Below are 20726 nucleotides of genomic sequence, written 5' to 3' on the forward strand. Positions count from 1 at the left end.
CTTAAGTGAAATACATGTCTGTATCTACTCAAAGAAATTTTCCTCAAACACAGAAATATCAGTGTTCCAAAGTACTGTATGTGATATGCTGAAATCACATCAGACCGTATTTATGCTATTCTGATATGGTTAGGCATTTGCCACAGATACTACTACATTTAGGTTGCCTGTTTGCCACGATCATAAATGCCATCACAAAAAACATGACAGGTTTCTCCCCCCCCCGCCCCCCTGAAAAATCGTAGTCTTGGTCACCCTGTCTAGCCTGCTACTGAGCAAGTGGCTCTATGAAGTTTTACAAATTTGGCTCCATGTACATACAGCACATGCGTTTTGAAGTTATTGTAAACATTTATTGTCAAATATCTGATGTAGTATCATAATTTCCCTTCATGAAAAATATCGTGCACCATGACTTCCCCTTAGAAAAAAGCCACAATAGTCTATACTTTTATTTTATTGCCAGAATAGTCATCACTTTTGCCATTTTTTGCCACAAATAATCAACCCTAGTTATTACCACCACCACCTGACAGAGGTGATAAGTGAATTTACAGCTCATTACTTAATACTTGTTTGAGGGCACAATCATCAGCATTACATCAAGCATGCCCTCATATATATGTTCTCAACACTCTACCTAAATGTAGTTTCTTTTCACCCTACATAGAATAAGAGAGTGGATAAATAAGTTTCTATAGAGAAGACAATTAATTGCATATAAATCTAAATGTATGATCTTGCTCTTTAATAAGTAATGTCTTTTATTCTAAAAAAAGCGTGTATCAAATATCATACTTTTTGAAATGTGTTTCTGCAGAAGGCCAAAATAGCAGGTAGATACACATAGAATACCAAATAAAATGGTCTACAATTGATTTTTAAGTATGCATAATTTTAAGCCCTGCTAATCTGAAACACATACATGTTAAGGCTTCCTGATACCAGCAAAAAAAAAAAAAAAAAAAAAGTAAAGAGAAAAGCAGTGTTTATTAAGCAGCCATAAAATAAGCTTTACATTTTTCCAATAACCTTATATTAAATACATTGATTCAGACATTTATAAAAAGACTTTATGTTACTACTTTGCAAGTCTGATCTGGTGGGACCAATTTGAGTTTAACTACTTATGATGCCAAGAATGACATTTATGAAAATAGCAGACTGGAAGCTGAATCCAAAATTATAAACGGGTCTGACACTATATTATACATTCATATAGAATAGACATAAAGAAATAGGATTAATCAGGCTCCTTGTAAAAGCCAATACAGTATATTCCCATTTATCCAAAACCCTATTATCCAAACCTCCACAGCACGTATCTCATGCTGGAGTACAAGGAAGGGATTTGAATAATACAGAGGTTCAGATAGAGCCGAGATCCCTGGCTAGGACTGCGAGGACGACCCCCCAGCCATGGGGGAAGCTACCCTGCTTCTGAAAGGCTCCAGGTGCAGCACAGGGAGCCCTTTGCAGCCCTGCTGTCACAGCCCCACTGACTCAGGCCTTGTCAGTTTTGTCGACAAAAGTCAACAGGGTCATCTGGTGGCATAGCAAATCAGGACCTCTTTTTGACTTCAGAGGAGTCTAGCCAGTCCCAGCACTCCAGCTCTGGTGCACACAATTCAGGAGGAGGGAACTCCGGTAAGTGCTCATTCTGCTTTAATACTGCATAGTGTATGGAGACTGAGCTCTCATTTACTTTGTTACATGGAAGAGGAGGGATAAGGGTCAGAAATTAACAATACAGCCTGTGGGAGCCAGGCAGAAAAGTTAATGTACACTGGGATGTCCTGGGAATCCTCCATAGTAATCTCTAGGAAACTTTCCCATAGGCATTCTGCAATCTTTTGCCGAAAGCTCCTTGGCACAGCTGTCTTGTTTCTCCCCCACGCTGTAGGAACTTTACCACGCTGTGACGCTCTGTACCTCGGGGGAACACCCAGCACCCCCATGTTCATCCTTGTAAAATGACTGTGTGGTATCCAGTGTAAAGTTTGTCACCTTGGGTGTCTGCGGAAGGCTCATGATGCACCAAGCATTGTTGCTATCGTGATATTAAAGTAATCATTGTTACAATTATATTATAGTAATTGTTGTTATAGTAATGTTACAGGTTATAATTTCATGTATATAGTTATGAGGCGGAAAGTGCATCCTCATGGCTTAAAATAAGTCCAGGCAAAAAACTCTCCTAGAGCAGGGTTAAATTCACCACTGTGCAGAAGGCCAGCATAATACCTACTCATAGATTCCAAGCTCAGAGAGGACCACTGTGATCATCTAGTCTCACCTCCTGTATAGCACAGCCACTGAACTTCCCCAACATAATTCCAAGAGTATATCTTTTAGAAAAACATCCAATCTGGATTTAAAAATTGGCAGTGATGGAGAATCCACAATGTACCTTGATGAATTGATCCAATGCTTAATTACTCTCAGTTAAAAAAATAAAAAATTAAGCCTTATTTCCAGACTGAATTTGTCTAGCTTCAACTCCTAGCCAGTGGACCATGTTATACCTTTATCTGCTAGACTGAAGACCCCATTATTAAATATTTGTTCCCATGTACGTATTTACAGACTATTATCAAGTCACCCCTTAACCTTCTCTTTGTTAAGTTAAACAGATTGAGCTCCTTGAGTCTATCACTAAAAGGCATATTTTCTAATTCTTTAATCATTGTCATGGCTCTTCTCTGAACCCTCTCCAATTTATCAACATCTTTCTTGATTTGTGGACGCTGCAATTGGAATCAGTATTCCAACTGCAACTGCACCAGTGCCAAACAGAGGGATACCCTCTCTACTCATATTCGAGATTCCCCTGTTTATTCATCCAAGGACTGGATTAGCCCTTTTGGCCATAGTGTTGCATTACAAGCTCACGTTCAGCTGATTATCCACCTCAGCTCCCAAATCTTTTTCAGAATCACTGCTTCTGAGGATAGAGTCCTCCATCATGTAAGTATGGCCTACATTTTTTGTTCCTAGATATATACATTTACATTTGGCCATGTTAAAATATATACTGTTTGCTTGTACGCAATTTTCCAAGCAATCCAGATCACTTTGAATCAGTGATCTGACCTCTTAATTTTTTTTACCAACCCACCAATTTGTGTGTCATCTGCAAACTTTATCAGTGATGGTTTTATGTTTTCTTCCAGGTCACTAATAAGGATGTTAAATAGCATAGGACCAAGAACCACAATCCCTGCAGGACCCCTCTAGTAACACACCCATTCAATGATGATTCCCCATTTACATTTTGAGACCTATCAGTTAGCCAGCTTTTATCCATTTAATGTGTGGCATCTTGCCTGAAAAAGTGCTTTTTTACCCACGAAAACTTATGCCAAAATAAATCTGTTAGTCTTTAAGGTGCCACTGGACTCCTTGCTGTTTTAGTGGAATAGAAAGAGTGCTATCATTATAGGACAACATGATCTGTTTCTCCCCGCCCCCCCCCCCCCCAACACAGAACAGAAATATTTATTGAACACTTCAGCCTTTTTTGCATTACTATTGATAATTCTACCTTATCCTTATGGCAATGGACCAATACCAGAGTTAGGATTCTTTTTGTTCCTAATATACTTAAAGGAACTCCTCCTTTTTGTCCTCAAAGCTGCTGGCCATAGATTTCTCGTTGTGTCCCTTTGCTTCTCTTATCAATTTCCCACAATTTCTAGCTTCTGATTTATATTTATTATAATCAACTTCCCCTTTCTTCCATTTGTTATTTTTTAAAGCTTTCTTTATTTTCCCATTACACCTGGCTGCCTCCCTTGATTTTGGGATTATGGCTTTTTGGACATCTAGTAAAGTGTTCTTAAACAATTCAAACTGTCATTCACTAATCCTTCCCTAAGTCCCACCTAAGTTCTATTTTGAGAATTTAAGTGGGATATAAGTGGTGCACTAGACATATGCTGGCCCTCTGCACAGCGGTGAACCTTAACCTTCCTACTGCCCCAGAAAGATGCTTGTCATCAACCATACTGTACGGTGCATAATACACACTTGCAGTTTTCATTTGAGACTATAAATGGATCTTATTGCTTGGCCTTATATGTGCAAACAAGCCTATGCTACTTCCAATCAGACTGCTGTCAGTAAGGATCAAAGACCCTTTTCTTCTCAGTAATCAAGTTTTTGGACACTAGAAATACAAGATGCTGGACACGCTCAAATTACTAGTTTCCTCAGTAAATTTAAAATTGTGCCACTGCTATATTTTTTTTCTTGTGTAGAAAGCTTTATCTTCTGATTTGTGGCATATAATGCATAAAAAAATTATATTGGACATAAGTGACTTACTTGTTTGTACTACAGTAGCGAAGTTGCCCCATTCAGTAGTGGGGTCCCTTTGTGCTACAAGTTATACAAACTTTACAAGACATAGTGAAAGTTCGTGACCTTTAACTGCAAATATTATCTATTCGTAACTGAGATTTTATAATTAATTTACACACATTTTATAAGCTCTCAGTTCACTTGTGTGTGTAAATCTAAAGATAAGCACTAGCCCATGAAATTTGGGCAAAAGGATATCCAAGTTGGCTGCCACTCTGGAACAGTTCTTAAAGTATGATCTGTGGAATAAAATATTTTAGATGGAGTGAAAGGGGAGACAGATATGTGCCCTTAAACTGTAGTTCTGCAATATTTTCTGAAATTTTACACCCAAGATGTGTAAATAAATTAGAGAATCCAACCACACACAAGCCCACACTTTCATGCAATGACTACTCCTGGGGGAATTCTGCACCTCTGCGCACACAGAGATTTTCTGCGCAGAAAATAGATTCTGCCAAAGAAGTGCTGCAGTTCTGCCTTTCTCCCACTAGAGGCTGCTGTGGCGCCAGAACAGCCAGCAGCCAGTTGACCGGCAGTAACGGCCAGCAGCCAGCTATGGCCATCACAGCACCCTGCTTGTGGAACCAGGTTAGGAGGCACAGACTGGGGTTCAGAAGGGCTAGTGGGGCAATAAACTGGGGCATGGACTCAGGAGCTATTGGGGTGACAGCATTGAGACAAGGGCTGAATGGAAGGGGGGCTGCAGGGCCACATGGAAACATGAGACAGGTGGGCTGCAGGGCCACATGGGGACAGGGGCAAATGTGCCTGACTGAATGGGAGAAGCTAGAAGTCAGTCAGGTCAGCATGGGCAAGGCTCCCCAACTCCCTAACAATCCCTCCCTCCCCTGCAAAAAACCTGTTCCATACTTCCCACCCACACCCAACAATCCTCTAGGTTCACTCCCTCTCCCTCAGGTTCTCCATTACCCCGGACTACCCCAAGCCTTTGCACTGCTTCTGAGGGGTGTGGGAAATACCTTTCGATATTGTAGTTTAAATGAATTACTCAAAGTTCTGTATTAATTTGCCTAGTAAGAAATCTATTTGTCAAAAAACATTTCCTGAATCTTTTTTTTTTTGGTCTGTATTGTTACAGATATACTTGCTGACAGGTATTCTGAAATAAATTACCAAAATAATTGAAACTGGCATGATTATATTATGTTATTTTGACAAATAAAATATGCAAAATTTTAAAATATTGTGCACAGAATTTTTAATTTTTTGGCACAGAATTCCACCAGGAGTAAACGACTGATCCACCTTGCAATTATTTATTCCAGAAAAATTTGGTTCACTTCCAACTAATTCAGGGCATTCTCAGAAAACCTGTGTAAAAGCAATGTAACTTACCTGCAAAGTTATTCAAGATACACATTTATCATAAGATTGAGCTTCTTCCTAAAGATTTGTAAAACAAATAGCTGCTGAATTGTCCACAGATATATGTTACTTTCTAGGTACTAAAAAGCGTCTTAAAAAGATAACTTTGATTTCAGAATAATCCTCAGCATTCTCAGGTTTCAGAGTAGCAGCCGTGTTAGTCTGTATCCGCAAAAAGAACAGGAGTATTTGTGGCATTTTAGGGTATGTATGTGATCGATCCGGGGGGGGGGGGAGGAAGGGGCGGCGATTTATCTTGTCTAGTGTAGACATGATAAATTGATCCCTGAGCATTCTCCCGTCGACTCCTGTACTCCACCACTGTGAGAGGAGCAGGCAGAGTCAACGGGGGAGTGGCAGCAGTCGACTTACCGTAGTCGAAGACACCGCGATGCGTAGGTCTAAGTACGTTGACTTCAGCTACATTATTCAGATAGCTGAAGTCGCGTAACTTAGATCGATCCCCCCCCAGTGTAGACCAGGGCTTAGAGACTAACAAATTTATTATAGCATAAGCTTTCGTGGGCTACAGCCCACTTCATCGGATAAATAGAATGGAACGTATAGTAAGATACACACACACACACAGACAGAAGGTGGAAGTTTCCATACAAACTGTAAGAGGCTAATTAAGATGAGCTATTCTTAGCAGGAGGAAAAAAATAAATAAATCTGAGATCCTTATCTCAAAAAAACAGTTTGGATTTCTAGAGTGATAAAGATATCCAAGTGCAAAATCCAGTGCCCATTCTTCCCATCCGAAATTAGATACACTTGTGCTTATTATGTTGAGGTTGTGAAATTAAAATCCATCCTTTTGAACATATTAAAGAGATCTCCTTTAAGTCACAGAAACCAAAAGCTTTTCCTGTTTACTGCTGAGATCACTGTGTGAAAACATGAACACTGTTGAGGTCTTCAGGTTTTAAATAAAGCCTACACTTATCTGCAGAAGCAATTTTAGCTTCCTTAAAAGGTCATGAAGTCCTGATAAGGGCAACAGGAAACATTTTCCCCTCTTCTTCCACCTAAAGCCACATCTTAAGCAAGGACCTGGTTTAATTCTGTTGCTGCCACATACAAGGGAACGTTGGAGAAATTCCTGATGAACACAAGAAGATACAACACCACTGAAGGAACTGGAAAGAATCTTCTTTCATTGTGGAGGTGTTCAGCCAGTTTCTGAAACAGGAACATCTGCTCTCTCAGAGACTGAACCTATATTACAACTACAGTGGATGCCAGTTATTAGCAACCTCTCGGTTGCCAGCAAAAAGTTGCCATTCAATGAAAGCCTGGAGGCAGGGCAACAGCACAGATGCCAGGAGAGCCCCTGACGGAGATCCAGCATTACAGACTGGAAGGGGAGGCTGCCGACAAGGGCTCCCAGGGCTTTCCATTGTCTCTCTCTCTGGAGTACAGGTATTGAAGGGTATGTGCTGTTTAGGAAAGAGAGAACTAAAGGCAAAGGTGGTGGAGCAGCATTGTATATCAATGATGAGGTAGACTGTAAAGAAATAAGAAGCGATGGAATGGATAAGACAGAGTCTGTCTTAATCACATTGGGGAAGAAAATCACAGACTCCCCTGTGAGCGCAAAAATCACACTGGGGAAGAAAGCTACCACAGACTCCCCTGGGACAGCGCTTGGGGTGTGCTATAGACCGCTGGGATCCGATTTGGATACGGATAGAGACCTCCAATGTTTTTAATGAAGTAAACACTAATGGGAATTGTGTGATCATGGGAGACTAACTTCCCAGATATAGACTGGAGGACAAGTGCTCGTAATAATAATATGGCTCAGATTTTCCTGGATGCGATAGTTGCTGGATTCCTTTACCAAGTAGTTGCTGAACCAACAAGAGGGGATGCCATTTTAGATTTGGTTTTGGTGAGTAGGGAAATAATTCTTCTATTAAGGGAAATAGAAGAAGTGGTTGTAGGGGACAACCTTGTTCAAGCGATCATGAGCTAATTCAGTTCAAACTAAATGGAAGGATAAGCAAAAATAGATCTGTGACTAGGGTTTTTGATTTCAAAAGGGGTAACTTTAAAAAATTAAGGAAATTAGTTAGGGAAGTGGATTGGACTGAAGAACTTGTGGATCTAAAGGCAGAGGAGATCTGGAATTACTTCAAGTCAAGGTTGCAGAAACTATCAGAAGCCTACATCCCAAGAAAGGGGAAGGAATTGTAGACCAAGCTGGATGAGCAAGCATCTCAGAGAGGTGACTAAGAAAAAGCAGAAAGCCTACAAGGAGTGGAAGATGGGAGGGATCAGCAAGGAAAGCTACCTTATGGAGGTCAGAACATGTAGGGATAAAGTGAGAAAGGCCAAAAGCCATGTAGAGTTGGACCTTGCAAAGAGAATTAAAACCAATAGTAAAAAAGTTCCATAGCCATATAAATAAGAAGAAAACAAAGAAAGAAAAAGTGGGACCGCTAAACACTGAGGATGGGGTGGAGGTTAAGGATAATTTAGGCATGGCCCAATATCTAAACAAATACTTTGCCTCAGTCTTTAATGAGGCTAATGAGGAGCTTAGGGATAATGGTAGGATGACAAATGGGAATGAGGATATGGAGGTAGATATTACCACATCCGAGGTAGAAGCCAAACTCGAACAGCTTAATGGGACTAAATCGGGGGGCCCAATAATCTTCATCCAAGACTATTAAAGGAACTGGCACATAAAATTGCAAGCTATTAGCAAGAGTTTTTAACGAATCTGTAAACTCAGGGGTTGTACCGTATAACTGGAGAATTGCTAACAAAGTTCCTATTTTTAAGAAAGAAAAAAAAAAGCGATCCGGGTAACTACAGGCCTGTTAGTTTGATATCTGTAGTATTCAAGGTCTTGGAAAAAATTTTGAAGGAGAAAGTAGTTAAGGACTTTGAGGTCAATGGTAATTGGGACAAAATACAACATGGCTTTACAAAAGGTAGACTGTCAAAAAATATGTTACCTTCTCAAAGGAGGAGATCAGGTTGGTTTGGCACAAAGGAAACGCAGTGGATCTAATTTACCTCGATTTCAGTAAGACATCTGATATGGTTCCACATGGGGAATTATTTAGCTAAATTGGAAAAGGTGGGGATCAATATGAAAATTGAAAGGTTGATAAGGAACTGGTTAAAGGGGAGACTACGTGTCATACTGAAAGGTGAACTGTCAGGCTGGAAGGAGGTTACTAGTGGAGTTCCTCAGGGATCGGTTTTGGGACCAATATTATTTAATTTATTACTGACCTTGGCACAAAAAATGGGAATGTTCTAATAAAGTTTGCAGATGACATGATGCTGGGAGATAATGCCAATACAGAGAGCGACTGGGATATCCTACAGGAAGATCTGGATGACCTTGTAAACTGGAGTAATAGTAATTGGATGAAATTTAATAGTGAAAAGTGCAAGGTCATGCATTTAGGGATTAATAATAAGAATTTCTGTTACAAACTGGGGACGCATCACTTGGAAGTAACAGAGGAGGAGAAGGACCTCTGAGTATTGGTTAAACACAGGATGACTAGGAGCCGCCAACGTGATATGGATGTGAAAAAAGCTAATGCGGTCTTGGGATGCATCAGGCGACGTATTTCTAGTAGAGATAAGGAGGTGTTAGTACCGTTATACAAGGCACTGGTGAGACCTCATCTGGAATAGTGTGTGCAGTTCTGGTCTCCCATCTTTAAGAAGCATGAATTCAAACTGGAACAGGTATAGAGAAGGGCTACTAGGATGATCCGAGGAATGGAAAACCTGTCTTATGAAAGGAGACTCAAAGAGCTTGGCTTGTTTAGCTTAACCAAAAGAAGGCTGAGGACAGATATGACTGCTGTCTATAAATACATCAGGGAGGAGAGGAATTATTTAAGCTCAGTACCAATGTGGACACAAGAACAAATGGATATAATCTGGCCATCAGGAAGTTTAGACTTGAAATTAGACGAAGGTTTCTAACCATCAGAGGAGTGAAGTTCTGGAATAGCCTTCCAAGGGACGCATGGGAGACAAAAGACATATCTAGCTTCAAGACTAAGCTTGATAAGTTTATGGAGGGGATGGTATGATGAGATAGCCTTATTTTTGCAATTAACTGATCTTTGACTATTAGCAGTAAATATGCCCAGTGGCCTGTGATGGAACACTAGACAGGGTGGGATCTGAGTTACTACAGAGAATTATTTCCTGGGTGTCTGGACGGTGAGTTTTGCCCACATGCTCAGGGTTTAGCTGATCACCATATTTGGGGTCGGGAAGGAATTTTCCTCCAGGGCAGATTGGCAGAGGCCCTGGGGGTTTTTCACCTTCCTCTGCAGCGTGAGGCACGGGTCACTTGCTGGAGGATTCTCTGCACCTTGAAGTCTTTAAACCACGAGTTGAGGACTTCAATAGCTTAGACATAGGTCAGGGGTTTGTTACAGGAGTGGGTGGGTGAGAATCGGTGGCCTGCGTTGTGCAGGAGGTCAGACTAGAAGATCATAATGGTCCCTTCTGACCTTGAAGTCTATGCGACTCTCTGGAATGCACCCTGCCCTGGCACTGAGGGACCAGGCTTGGCATGTCCCAGTGCTTTCTTTGCTGGCTGCAGCCCTGTAAACCTGCCTGCAGCTGGGACTTTCCATGGGGAACGAGGACACTGAGGGGGGGCCACAAGGCTGCACAGTTCCTCTTCTTGCCATCTCCAGGCTGCAGACTCAGAGCCAATTAATTAATTACTAGTGGAACCCCTCTTCCAAAGAAGTTGTCAATAAGCAGCACGACAGTTGCTAATATCCAAACTCTATTAATGTTCAAGTCAATGGGACAGAATTGGTTCTTGGGAAAACGTTGCTAATAACCAAAAGTTGTCTTCATCAGGATGGCATCCACTGTATAACCAAAACATATGTGAATGCAAAGTTAGAGGATCTCTCACAAGATAGCTGGGATGGAGGTACTTATAGGTGAAATGTGGATTACAACTTAGCTGTAAACCCTCATTGTGGTTCAGACGCTGGTCCTTGCACACAGGCTGTGTGTTGGAAAAAACTATTTGAAGGTACAGACTACTCCTCTTTTGAACTCAGTTTAAAGACAAAATAAACTTACAGTTAGGGCCCTACCAAATTCACAGTCTATTTTGGTCAATTTCACAGTCGTAGGATTTAAAAAATTGTGAATTTCATGATTTCAGCTATTTAAATCTGAAATTTCATGGTGTTGTAATTGTAGGGATCCTGACCCAAAAAGGAGTTGTGGGAGGGTGGGGGGGTCGCAAGGTTATTGTGTGTGTGTCTGTGCGTGCACGTGTGTGTGTGTGTGTGTGTGCGTGCGCGCAAGCGGGGAATGGGGGAGGTGGTACTGCTACCCTTATTTGTGCACTGTTGCTGGTGCTACCTTCAGAGCTGGGCAGCTGCAGAGCAGCAGCTGCTGGCCAGAAGCCCAGCTCTGAAGGCAGAGCCACCAACAGCAGCAGTGCAGAAGGAAGGATGGCATGGTATGGTAGTGCCACCCTTACTTCTGCGCTGCTGCCTGCAGAGCTGGGCCCTCAGTCAGCAACCGCAACTCTCCAACTGCCCAGCTCTGAAGTCAGCACAGAAGTAAGGGTGGCAATACTGCAACCCCCCTAAAATGATCCTGTGACCCCCCCCCCCGCAACATCCTTTTAGGTCAGGACCCCCAATTTGATCAACACTGGTCTCCCCCTTGAAATCTATATAGTATAGGGTAAAAGTACACAGACAACCAGATTTCATGGGAGGAGACCAGATTTCACAGTCCATGAAGCATTTTTCATGCCCATGAATTTGGTAGGGCCCGAATAGCCAGTGGATTCACAACTATACCTGTCCTCTGGCCTATGCCTGCCCCACTCTAAACTCTCAGTGTAGCTTCTTTATACCGACTGTATAAGTTATAAAGCAGAATTACACTAACTAAATTCAGAGCCTTCCACAGCCATAACTTGAGCCAGAGTATTTAGATATAAACCAGTAGCTACCCAAGTTCAGAAGTAAGTCCAAGGCAATAGAATAGGAGTTCTCATACTGTGGTCTACAGAACACTTTCTGGTAGTCCATAGTACCAACAAAAGAGGAAGAAAATACCACAAAATAGGGTGAAGAATTGTAAGGAGGTTTTTACAGGAGGATCACAAAAACTGGTTCACAGAATGAAGACACTCATATGTGTGTTAACTTAGTCTTTTTGTTGGTGAACTTTATCTCATGCTACTAAAAAACTAAAGTGTTACTAATTGATTTTAAGAAACTAGAACTTGAATTAACTGACCTGTCAAAGCCAGCACTGGCATTTCCATCCAAACCCAGAGCATTTGCAAAGTATATTAAGAAAAAAAATCCTACTATGGGTCCCATGAATGGAGACATTTGTGATGGTTATGCTTTTTCTTGCAGAAATTCACTGTTTTTTAAAAAAGGTAATAAATACATACAACAATATTCAGTTGGAGAGTCTCTATTTGGAAATACAGGAAAACGTTGGGTTTGATGCCACAAGCTCCAAGAACAGGAGGGGATTTATTAAAAGAAAGATGTTTTTCTCATTATCTAGTTTATGCAACAAAGATTCTCAAATCACTTATTTCTCAGAGACTTAGAAAAATATGGGACCTTAAACTGAGTGCAGTTTTTAAGTCACTGTCACCATAAATAAACCCCTGACCAACACAAATTCAGGAAAAAGTAACTGAAGTTATATTTTCACAAATTTCAAATAGAAAATAAAAAAATAAACATATGAATGCTGGAAATATTCACATTTAACAAAGTTTAACCAAATGAGGAAACTTGAACTTAGTAAGGGCCACGTGTCTGGCCATCACAAATATGAGAGGTGGGAAAGGAAGGAGACAGAAAAATCCATTATCAGTAGTAAGTCTAAGTTTAAAAAAAAAAATTGTTGAGCACCTCCTGGACAGAATCACAGTGGAGGAAACCACAGTTAAAAGACAAACACTCAGCTGTAATTAAATTGGTTATCCTCATAATGAAATAAAATTGAATATTAAAAATGCAGCATCTCTCCTTAAATACACAGGAAAAAAATATTTCATGTCCACGAAAGGTTCACACCACCACAACATGCTTCAGAGGTACAGCTAGAGATATATTTTATACCTAACACAAGTACTTATTACAGATTTCTATACCTTCCCATCTTCTCACTGAGTTTTGACTTTGTTCCTGAGAGTTACAGTGCTAAATTCATTTAACAGAAGAAACGGCACAATTTTTAAGAAGTACTTTGAATATATAAATTTAGAGGAACCAGTGAATATTTAATCTTTACAGAAAATAAATGCATTTAAATGTATATACAAAGAACTCTTTTATTTTGCTTACCGTATCCCATATCTGAAGTTTTATCTGTTTTCCATCAATTGTTATCATTCGAGCACCAAATTCTACACCTGAAGAGATTTTAAGAGTTACAGTGTTACTACCCAAGTGGGAAAAATCTATCCAACATGAAATTAAAACAGGTGAGGTAGACTTAACTCAACTTTGTAACCATAGGAGGCAACCTTGCAGTGCACTTTTACTTTATATTATACTCTAGTTCAGTGGTTCTCAACACACGGCCCAATCAGCACACAGCTATAGCTCATCGGACATTCTCAGGGCCACACAGAGAGCTGCATATACAGCCCACAATAGGTTGAGAACCACTGCTCTAATTGCTTTCCTATATTGCCTTTACTGCTTTAAATGTACATTGCTTTTTCTAAATCTTCCAAAAGACTTAATAAAAAGGTGTTTGTTTCCTTAGTTCAAGAGGGTGAAAAAAACAAACAAAAAAACCACACCTATGTGTCTGTTTAGGCTTACAGAGGAAATTAAAGATAAACATACAACCGTACTCATTTTTGTTCTCTATACATAAGATTGTTATTGGAATGCTATAATGTTGATTTTCATTATTTTCTCAAAATATAGATTCATACATGTTTTACATAAGCAAGAAATTCAAACAACAGACTGAAAGTAAAAATTCTGACCATTTGCAGTTAGTACAGCAATAAAAGCATGAAGTAAATATTGCTACCACTGTATAATCAATATCTGTAAAGAATTTCACAGTTTCTCACCTGTAAATAGCATTTTTTTTTGATGGACAGGGTCAATTTCTAACTAGAGAAGTTTGTGCTTATATTAGAATTTAATAGCTTGATGAGTCAAAGTAAAATTGTAGAATTTTTGAGCACTAATCAAAGTATCTCAAGGCTGCCATTAGCTTCCTCAACTGTAAGTGCTAAGCAGGGATTTGGAGCAATCACATTTTTGAATTGCTCCATTCCAGATCTGCTCTGGCAACAATAGTGACTGCTCCGACTCCGCTCCGCACTCCGACTCAAATTAAACTAAATAAAAAAAGTGCATACTGTAATTTTGAAAAAAACATTTTTATTCAGACTTTTAAAACAATTTAAATATCCACAATGGTACAAACTAGAATCATTCATAATTCATTCTGTAAAAAGTTATTGCAGCAATCAAGTTGTCTTTCATAACCTGCAGCAAATCATTTAAAATGAACTTTAAAGCTGAAAACAGTCACTTTACACTAGCTTGAGTTGTTGGCATTCTCGAAGCAATTCTACAGCAGCCTGAATGCGGTGTGGGTAGCTGTGAATGGCCTCAAAAACAGACTTAACTTTTAGCCTACCAATAGACTCCATCGCCTCTCAATCTTCCCTAAAGTTTCTCTCGAATAATGCTTCATTACAATTATGAATCGCAGAAACTCGCCAGCGTCTTTCTTGTCTATCCAATTCCTTTTTGAAGGAGTCATCTTCTGAAGAATTGGTGCTTGAATTATCTCCATTTCCCTGTGATGGTTGAAGATGTCTCAGGGATGGACACTCCAACAAATTCAGAGTAGAGACAGAAGCCTGCTATTTCTGATGGATGTGAACTTTCTGAAACTGCAAATTCGACTGTTGATGACTCCTTTTGCTGTATTTCATTTTCTTCAACCTCTTTCACTGAGTTCAAATGTAGCAACAGATTTTGTTTTTCGGGTCGTCGAGCAATATCAAGGAACCCTTCCTTTGCCTTTAGTATTTCCCTTGAGGTAAGAAGAATCCGATACCATGGGTCAACATAAACTCCAACAAGGAAATGAATATTGTCAAAAAGCTTCTCTTCGTGTTTCTGCATGGAGGATATAATTCCTTCTGCAATTTGTCCATTTTCTTGCAAGAATTTTGACAGTTTTCGCCATTCCTTCATTAAAACTCCTGGGGTTACATCAACAGCTTGAAAATTCATGGTTGTTTGGTTTGGCTTTGCCAAGAGGTCTCGCAGGTTCTTCACTTCGTCCGATTCAGCTTTTGTGAACTTGAGTTCTCTTGTTCCAGCAGCAGCCACTTGTTCACCGTAAGATTGAAAAACAAGACACCGATCAATCATCGCAAATGTTGAACCCCAGGTGAATCACAGTATCCAATCATTGAGTTACCCCATGTAGATCAAGCAGAACACTTCGAATACTTGGGGTTTGTAGTTTGACAACGACTTGTTGAATTTTTGCCAGAAATTTCTTCTTATGTTCTTTGTTCAGTACATCCCAGATTGCCAACTGAAGAGCATGAATACCACACCTCATCAGTTGGACTTTTGAGTCGTCCTCATGAAGCCATGTTGGAAGTATGAGGCTAGGGTCATTAACCCATTGCGCAGCAGCATCCATGTTCAGTTCGATTTCATCCCTTCCTTTAGTTCCTTCATCAGGCAAAATAGCTTCAGTTCTGTCCACATCTCTGTTCTCAGAGGTAGAAATGGTTTCATTGTCCTTGCTGAAATTTTTGACGGCACACGTCCTGTTTGCTGCATTGTCAATGCAGATGCTCAGCACTTCCATTTCACTGATCCCAAACTTTTCTAAAATAGCTTTTACTTGACTTTTCATGTACGAAGAATTGTGATGCTCTTCAGTGTTGATTATGTCCAAGGTTTTTACCACAGCTTTATCTTTTCCTTCTTCGTAGTACTGAGCATTGATTGCAAGGAAATTTCTGTTTCCATGGGTTGCCACATCCATTTTCAGGTAGCACAATTTTTGCTCCAAAGCTTTCTTGAGCTCTTCGCAACCAGACTCAGCTGTGCTGACAAGTAAATGATGAACCGCATTGTGCCCCGTCGAAACGCCAAGCTGCCGACCCATTTCGCCTGCAATTTTTTGGAACCCTTTGTTCTTTAGCCTGAAGGTAGTGAGCGGTGTTGAACTCAAGCAAACCATTTCCATCAGCCCTTCACGGAAAGTATTGGCATCCATAGTGACTGTAACCTTTAAGGACTTCAAATATGAGTCAAATTTTGTTTGCTCAATTTTGATTTTCTTTTCAGATGAAGCTCTGCAAAAAGTCTTTTCTCCAGTTTTCAAAGAGCCAGATGAACGTCGTTTAGCTGTGCCAGCTTTCTGTTTTGCCTCATCTTCCTGGTCCCTTTTTGTAACCAGAGCCGCATAGTTTTCAGGATAGTTAAGTTTTACATGCCGCCAAAGATTGAAACTTTTCACGGCACTTGCTTCACTTGTCTTGAAGCTACATGGTTTGAGCTCGCCATTCACTTCCTTTTCCACCTTGCATGTTGCTGATTGCTTCTTTGCTTTTCCCAAAAACCCAAATTTGGGCTTTTCAAATTCAAAAGTAAAGATGTCGTTGAGATCCTTTTCCGTAAATCGGTTATCAATCATGGGGGGGCAGATTTGATTTTTTTGTTGAAGCCATAGCCAAATCTTCTTGTGCTGCTACCGCATCCAAATGTTTCTTGTTATGATCTTTGAAAAGCAATGAACAAAAGCATTATATTTTTTTATAATGTACCTGCTTGTGATATCTTAACCACTTAAGGTACTTCTAATTTATTTTGGATTTCCTGGTCAAAAATGATTGCATTTTCTTTTTACACAAAATTATTATTAAAGTATATTTTAACATGTTTCTTGCAGTTTTAATGAAGTAATAAGTATTTTTAATATACATAATATAAATTTTTATTTATAAATTGCAAGTTAGGTTTTCTTATGAAATTTTGAGGTAAAATATTAGAAATATTTTCCAAGTTTTTAATATCTCAAAAACGCTTTAATATAGATATATCAATGAAATTTGGTATATGCTGTAGCGTTAGTATGTGCTATCGCTGTTCTACAACATTAATTGTTGGGAAGTAACGAGGCTACACGTTACAAGGTTGAAAATAAACTTTAACGGGGAACAAAATATTACCGCTTGTAGCCAGGGGCAGCTGACAACAAGTCTTTCCTGAAATATGAAATAAAAATGACCAACCACCAGTTCGGGATGCCTATGGTTTAAATAATTTTGGATAATGTAATATGGTAGCACATACTAATGCTAAGATACAGACATAAAGTAATGAAGTTATATTAAAAGCATTTTTGAGATATTAATCAGAAATTAACTTTTCATCACCTCCTTGAAGGGACTGTAGCTCCCTTAAGCAGAATTTTAGGACGTGTTCACAGAAACGTTTTTTCTTAAAATGACCTAAGGATTCACCCCCAAAGTTGTGCTAGACATTTTCCACTCACTCTGGATATATCACAAAAATCACTCCTAATTTATGCAAAAATGTTTACTGTATATTTATATGCCTGCTGCATGTGACTTTTCCAGTAAATTTAAAATTACAAACAGTGCTACCAAAAGACCGTTGAACAGATGACATATAAAATAAGTCTGTCAGAGTGATACTGGAGCATGTACAAATGAACAAATGTACCAGTAACGGGAGCCCATGTGAGAAATGCACTTAAGTTGTTAATATCTCTTGCAATATCTTAATATATCAATAAACAAAAACATTTTTTTTGCAATATACCTGTTTGTGATATCTTAAATGTTGCATCTTTCGTCACACTTCTCTGTAATCGCAGCACTCAGGGCGTCTCACTGATCAACCCTTACAAAAGAAGTATCAACACATACTAATCTAACTATCTAATCAATCTATGCGAGTATGTACTCGCCTAACCTTGGCACAAGGGTGGGAGCAGTCTGCAGTGTTGCCCGATGTCTGATAATTATGTTTATTAATAGATATATTAAAGAATCAGATATCTCAAAAAAACTTTGTAATTTTGTATCTGTACATTAAATCTTGATTTCGGCCGAAGCGAAAACAACTGTGACACATTACGTAAAGTGGTAAAGTAGATGTTAATATCAATTGTTATACAATCTGAAACTTTTTGGCACCTTTAAGACTTTTGTGCTAAATATCATTCATTTTGGATTGAAAATGAGAAAAAAAAAACTGGAGCAGTCAAGATTTTCTGTGCTCTGGCTCTGCTCCAGCTCCGGGCAAAAACTTGCAGCTCCACTGCTCTGCGCTCCAGCTCCAGGCTCCGCTCCAAAGCCCTGGTGCTAAGTACCCAAAATAAAAAAAAAAAAAAAAACAACCTTGGTGAGACAGTGGTAAAAATGAGATTTGTTTGAAAAAGAAATGAATTCTGCTCAAGGTTGGATTAAGCTGGCAATGTTTATTGGTGAGTGTAAGGTATAGTGAAAGTGACCATAGTCAAGGAGATATATTTCACTAACAGGCCAGTTTAACAAACATTATAAACTATACCAATAATACTAACACATCATAACAGCAAAAGATTGATGCTGCCCATCCGAGCAGCGCTATTTACAAGTAAAAGAGACCTGTTGAGTGGACATGGCACATCAACAGGTTGGGATCTGGGGCATTTCTTCAGTACATAAGCACAGGACTATTTCTTAAGAACAGATGCTTCAACAGTTTTGGTAAATACTGTGGGCAAAGTTTTCAAACTTGGGTGTGAAATTATGCTCCTCAACTCAGGGTTAGGCACCTAAATAGAAGTGACTTTACTTTTAAAACTACTGAACTCTCCCTGTCATAACAAAGTCAATGGGTTCTGCAGGTACTCACTACTACTGGAAAATAAGGATTTAATAGTTTAGTTTTAGGAACTTAATTTGAAAATTTTGGCTAGTGTCTGCAGACATGCAAGGGTGGGATTTTCAAAGGAGCTTAAGGAAGTTATACACCAAATCCCACTGAAAGTTGGAACTGTAATACCCAGAGGTACATTTGAAAATCCCAGCCTAAGTGTCTTTCTATAGCAGTGATATTCAGACCTCAGTGGTTCAGGAGCCAAATTAGCGATCAACCTTACCCCAAAGAGCCAAGCAGCGTGAAGTCCCTGTTTCATTTACTATATTACTTGATGTTCATATTTAAACAGTATGACAGGGGAAATTTTTTTTTATAAATATATTGCTATTTTATTAACTATAATTGGTTAACAACATAGTAAAAGCATGCTGGGAGAAAGTACATGTGGGTGGCACAGCCTGAAAATTGTGGTGGGTGGGTAGAGTACCTGGGGCAAACTTTTCCCATTCTTTCCTTTCCCCACCATGCTCCTAAGTTCTGTTCCTATCCCCCATTTTGTCCTCGGATAGGCCCAGACCTTTTAACAACTCCAGATCCCAACCCCCGCCCCCCTCCTGCCAGCAACTGCCTTCCCTCAGGTCTCCAATGCTGGCTGCTGGTGAGATAGGCAGAGCAGGCACTGTAGTCATCATGGGAACCGCAGCTCTTTACCATCACCCAGACAGATACAGGAGAATCCAGCTAGCTGCAGAAATACGTGACAGGGTGGCAAATGTGTGAATCTTATTCAAGATTTCACATACTTGACAGCCCTGGTCTTGAAAGAAAGATGACAAGAAATCTGCCTCCAAAGACCAAGTCCCGGTTCCTTATTCAACCAGCCTACCTGGTTCCAAAACTAGGGGGAACAAAGCTGCTGCTAAGGCTGACAGTTTGAAGTACTTCAGAGACAGCTGCGTACAATGTCTGGGAGGTCTGTCAAGAGACAGACCATCTTGCACTCTTCTGCTAAAAGAGAAACGATTGTTTGTTTTGCACACGTCAATTTTAAGTACTCCCACAGGAGAGGAGCTTCATTAATCTACGAGAAACTATACCAGAGGGTGGGAAGCAAAAGTGGGTACAGCCTCATGTTGTCCATCCTGTGGAAGGCTGAGCATAACTGGGGAGGCTACCTTAACAGGGACTTTGAAATAACCTGAATTGTAGTTAAAAAATTCTGCAATTTCATTGTTGGCTGGTGCCTGTTCAAGCATAGCCTAAGTAAAACTCATCTGAAGACCAGCCTTGTCCACAAGAGAAAAACGACTTCTCATACCATGCATCAGAAGTATCCATCTGCTTCACAGCAGAAAGTAAAAAATTGCACATTTGTTTCATACAAAAAAAGAAAAAAAAAAGTCAGGTCATAGCTAATACATTCCCTCCCAGCTCACTCATTTCATCTAGCTCTCCCACCAACAGACACACCTCACACACACACGCAACCCCCCCATCATGCCCGTCCAGCTACACAACCAGGCCTCAAACCTTGCCCTTCCAGATGATAATCATATCCACAATTCAACCTTTCACCATCAGGAAACTCTATACAATTTCTCATCTAGTAAACAAAGGTTTCTATTTGTTGAAGTCTGCTTTATTTTTAATCTTAATTTTATGCTCATGGCAAATGGCAGAGAGCCCTGGAGACTGAAGTCTAACCCACTGAGCAAATGCAAGCTCTCCACAGCATTCTACTAATGTGCTTCAAGCCTGACCAGTTTCTGTGCCCACTCAATCTATGGCCTTCCTACAGAGGCAACCAAGGAGGTTGCAAATTATGATTGTGGAGCACTTCTGTGATGTGAATATTTACTCACTAGGAACTGGATTATCTTATTTCACATCAGTTATGATACAGGCAGCAGACAGCAAAGACTTATGATTTGTGCCACAATAAAACAAATGGCAATTAAGTGAAAGGATATACAACCCGTAACCAACATGCTGAGGCATCTAGCTGTCCTTCACCTTTAAAAATAGATCCTTATTTTTAAATACTCTTTCAATAGAATATTTAATAGGAAGAAC

General features: G+C 39.8%; 2 protein-coding genes across 3 annotated transcripts in view; both read right to left on the bottom strand.

The window, feature by feature from the left end:
* RAB2A (RAB2A, member RAS oncogene family) overlaps positions 1-20726 on the bottom strand; it is an 82624-nt gene that overhangs the window by 39937 nt on the left and 21961 nt on the right. For both annotated transcript variants that reach the window (XM_007059461.4, XM_043539586.1), the window contains exon 3: positions 13101-13168. In XM_007059461.4, coding sequence (XP_007059523.1) covers positions 13101-13168 — 68 coding nt within the window. The remainder of the gene's footprint in view (positions 1-13100; positions 13169-20726) is intronic.
* On the bottom strand, positions 13133-20711 carry LOC122464464. Its single transcript, XM_043539585.1, has 2 exons — positions 17607-20711; positions 13133-16539 (listed from the first exon to the last, which is right to left on the bottom strand). The coding sequence occupies exon 2, from the start codon at positions 16453-16455 to the stop codon at positions 15208-15210; it is 1248 nt and encodes a 415-aa protein (XP_043395520.1). The 5' UTR covers positions 16456-16539; positions 17607-20711; the 3' UTR covers positions 13133-15207.

Source organism: Chelonia mydas, chromosome 2, assembly GCF_015237465.2.
Source record: "Chelonia mydas isolate rCheMyd1 chromosome 2, rCheMyd1.pri.v2, whole genome shotgun sequence".
In the NCBI taxonomy this organism is placed as follows: domain Eukaryota; kingdom Metazoa; phylum Chordata; order Testudines; family Cheloniidae; genus Chelonia; species Chelonia mydas.

Coding starts and splice junctions, on each gene's coding strand:
- LOC122464464 (XM_043539585.1), bottom strand. CDS start 16,455: ATGATTGATAACCGATTTACGGAAAAGGATCTCAACGACATCTTTACT.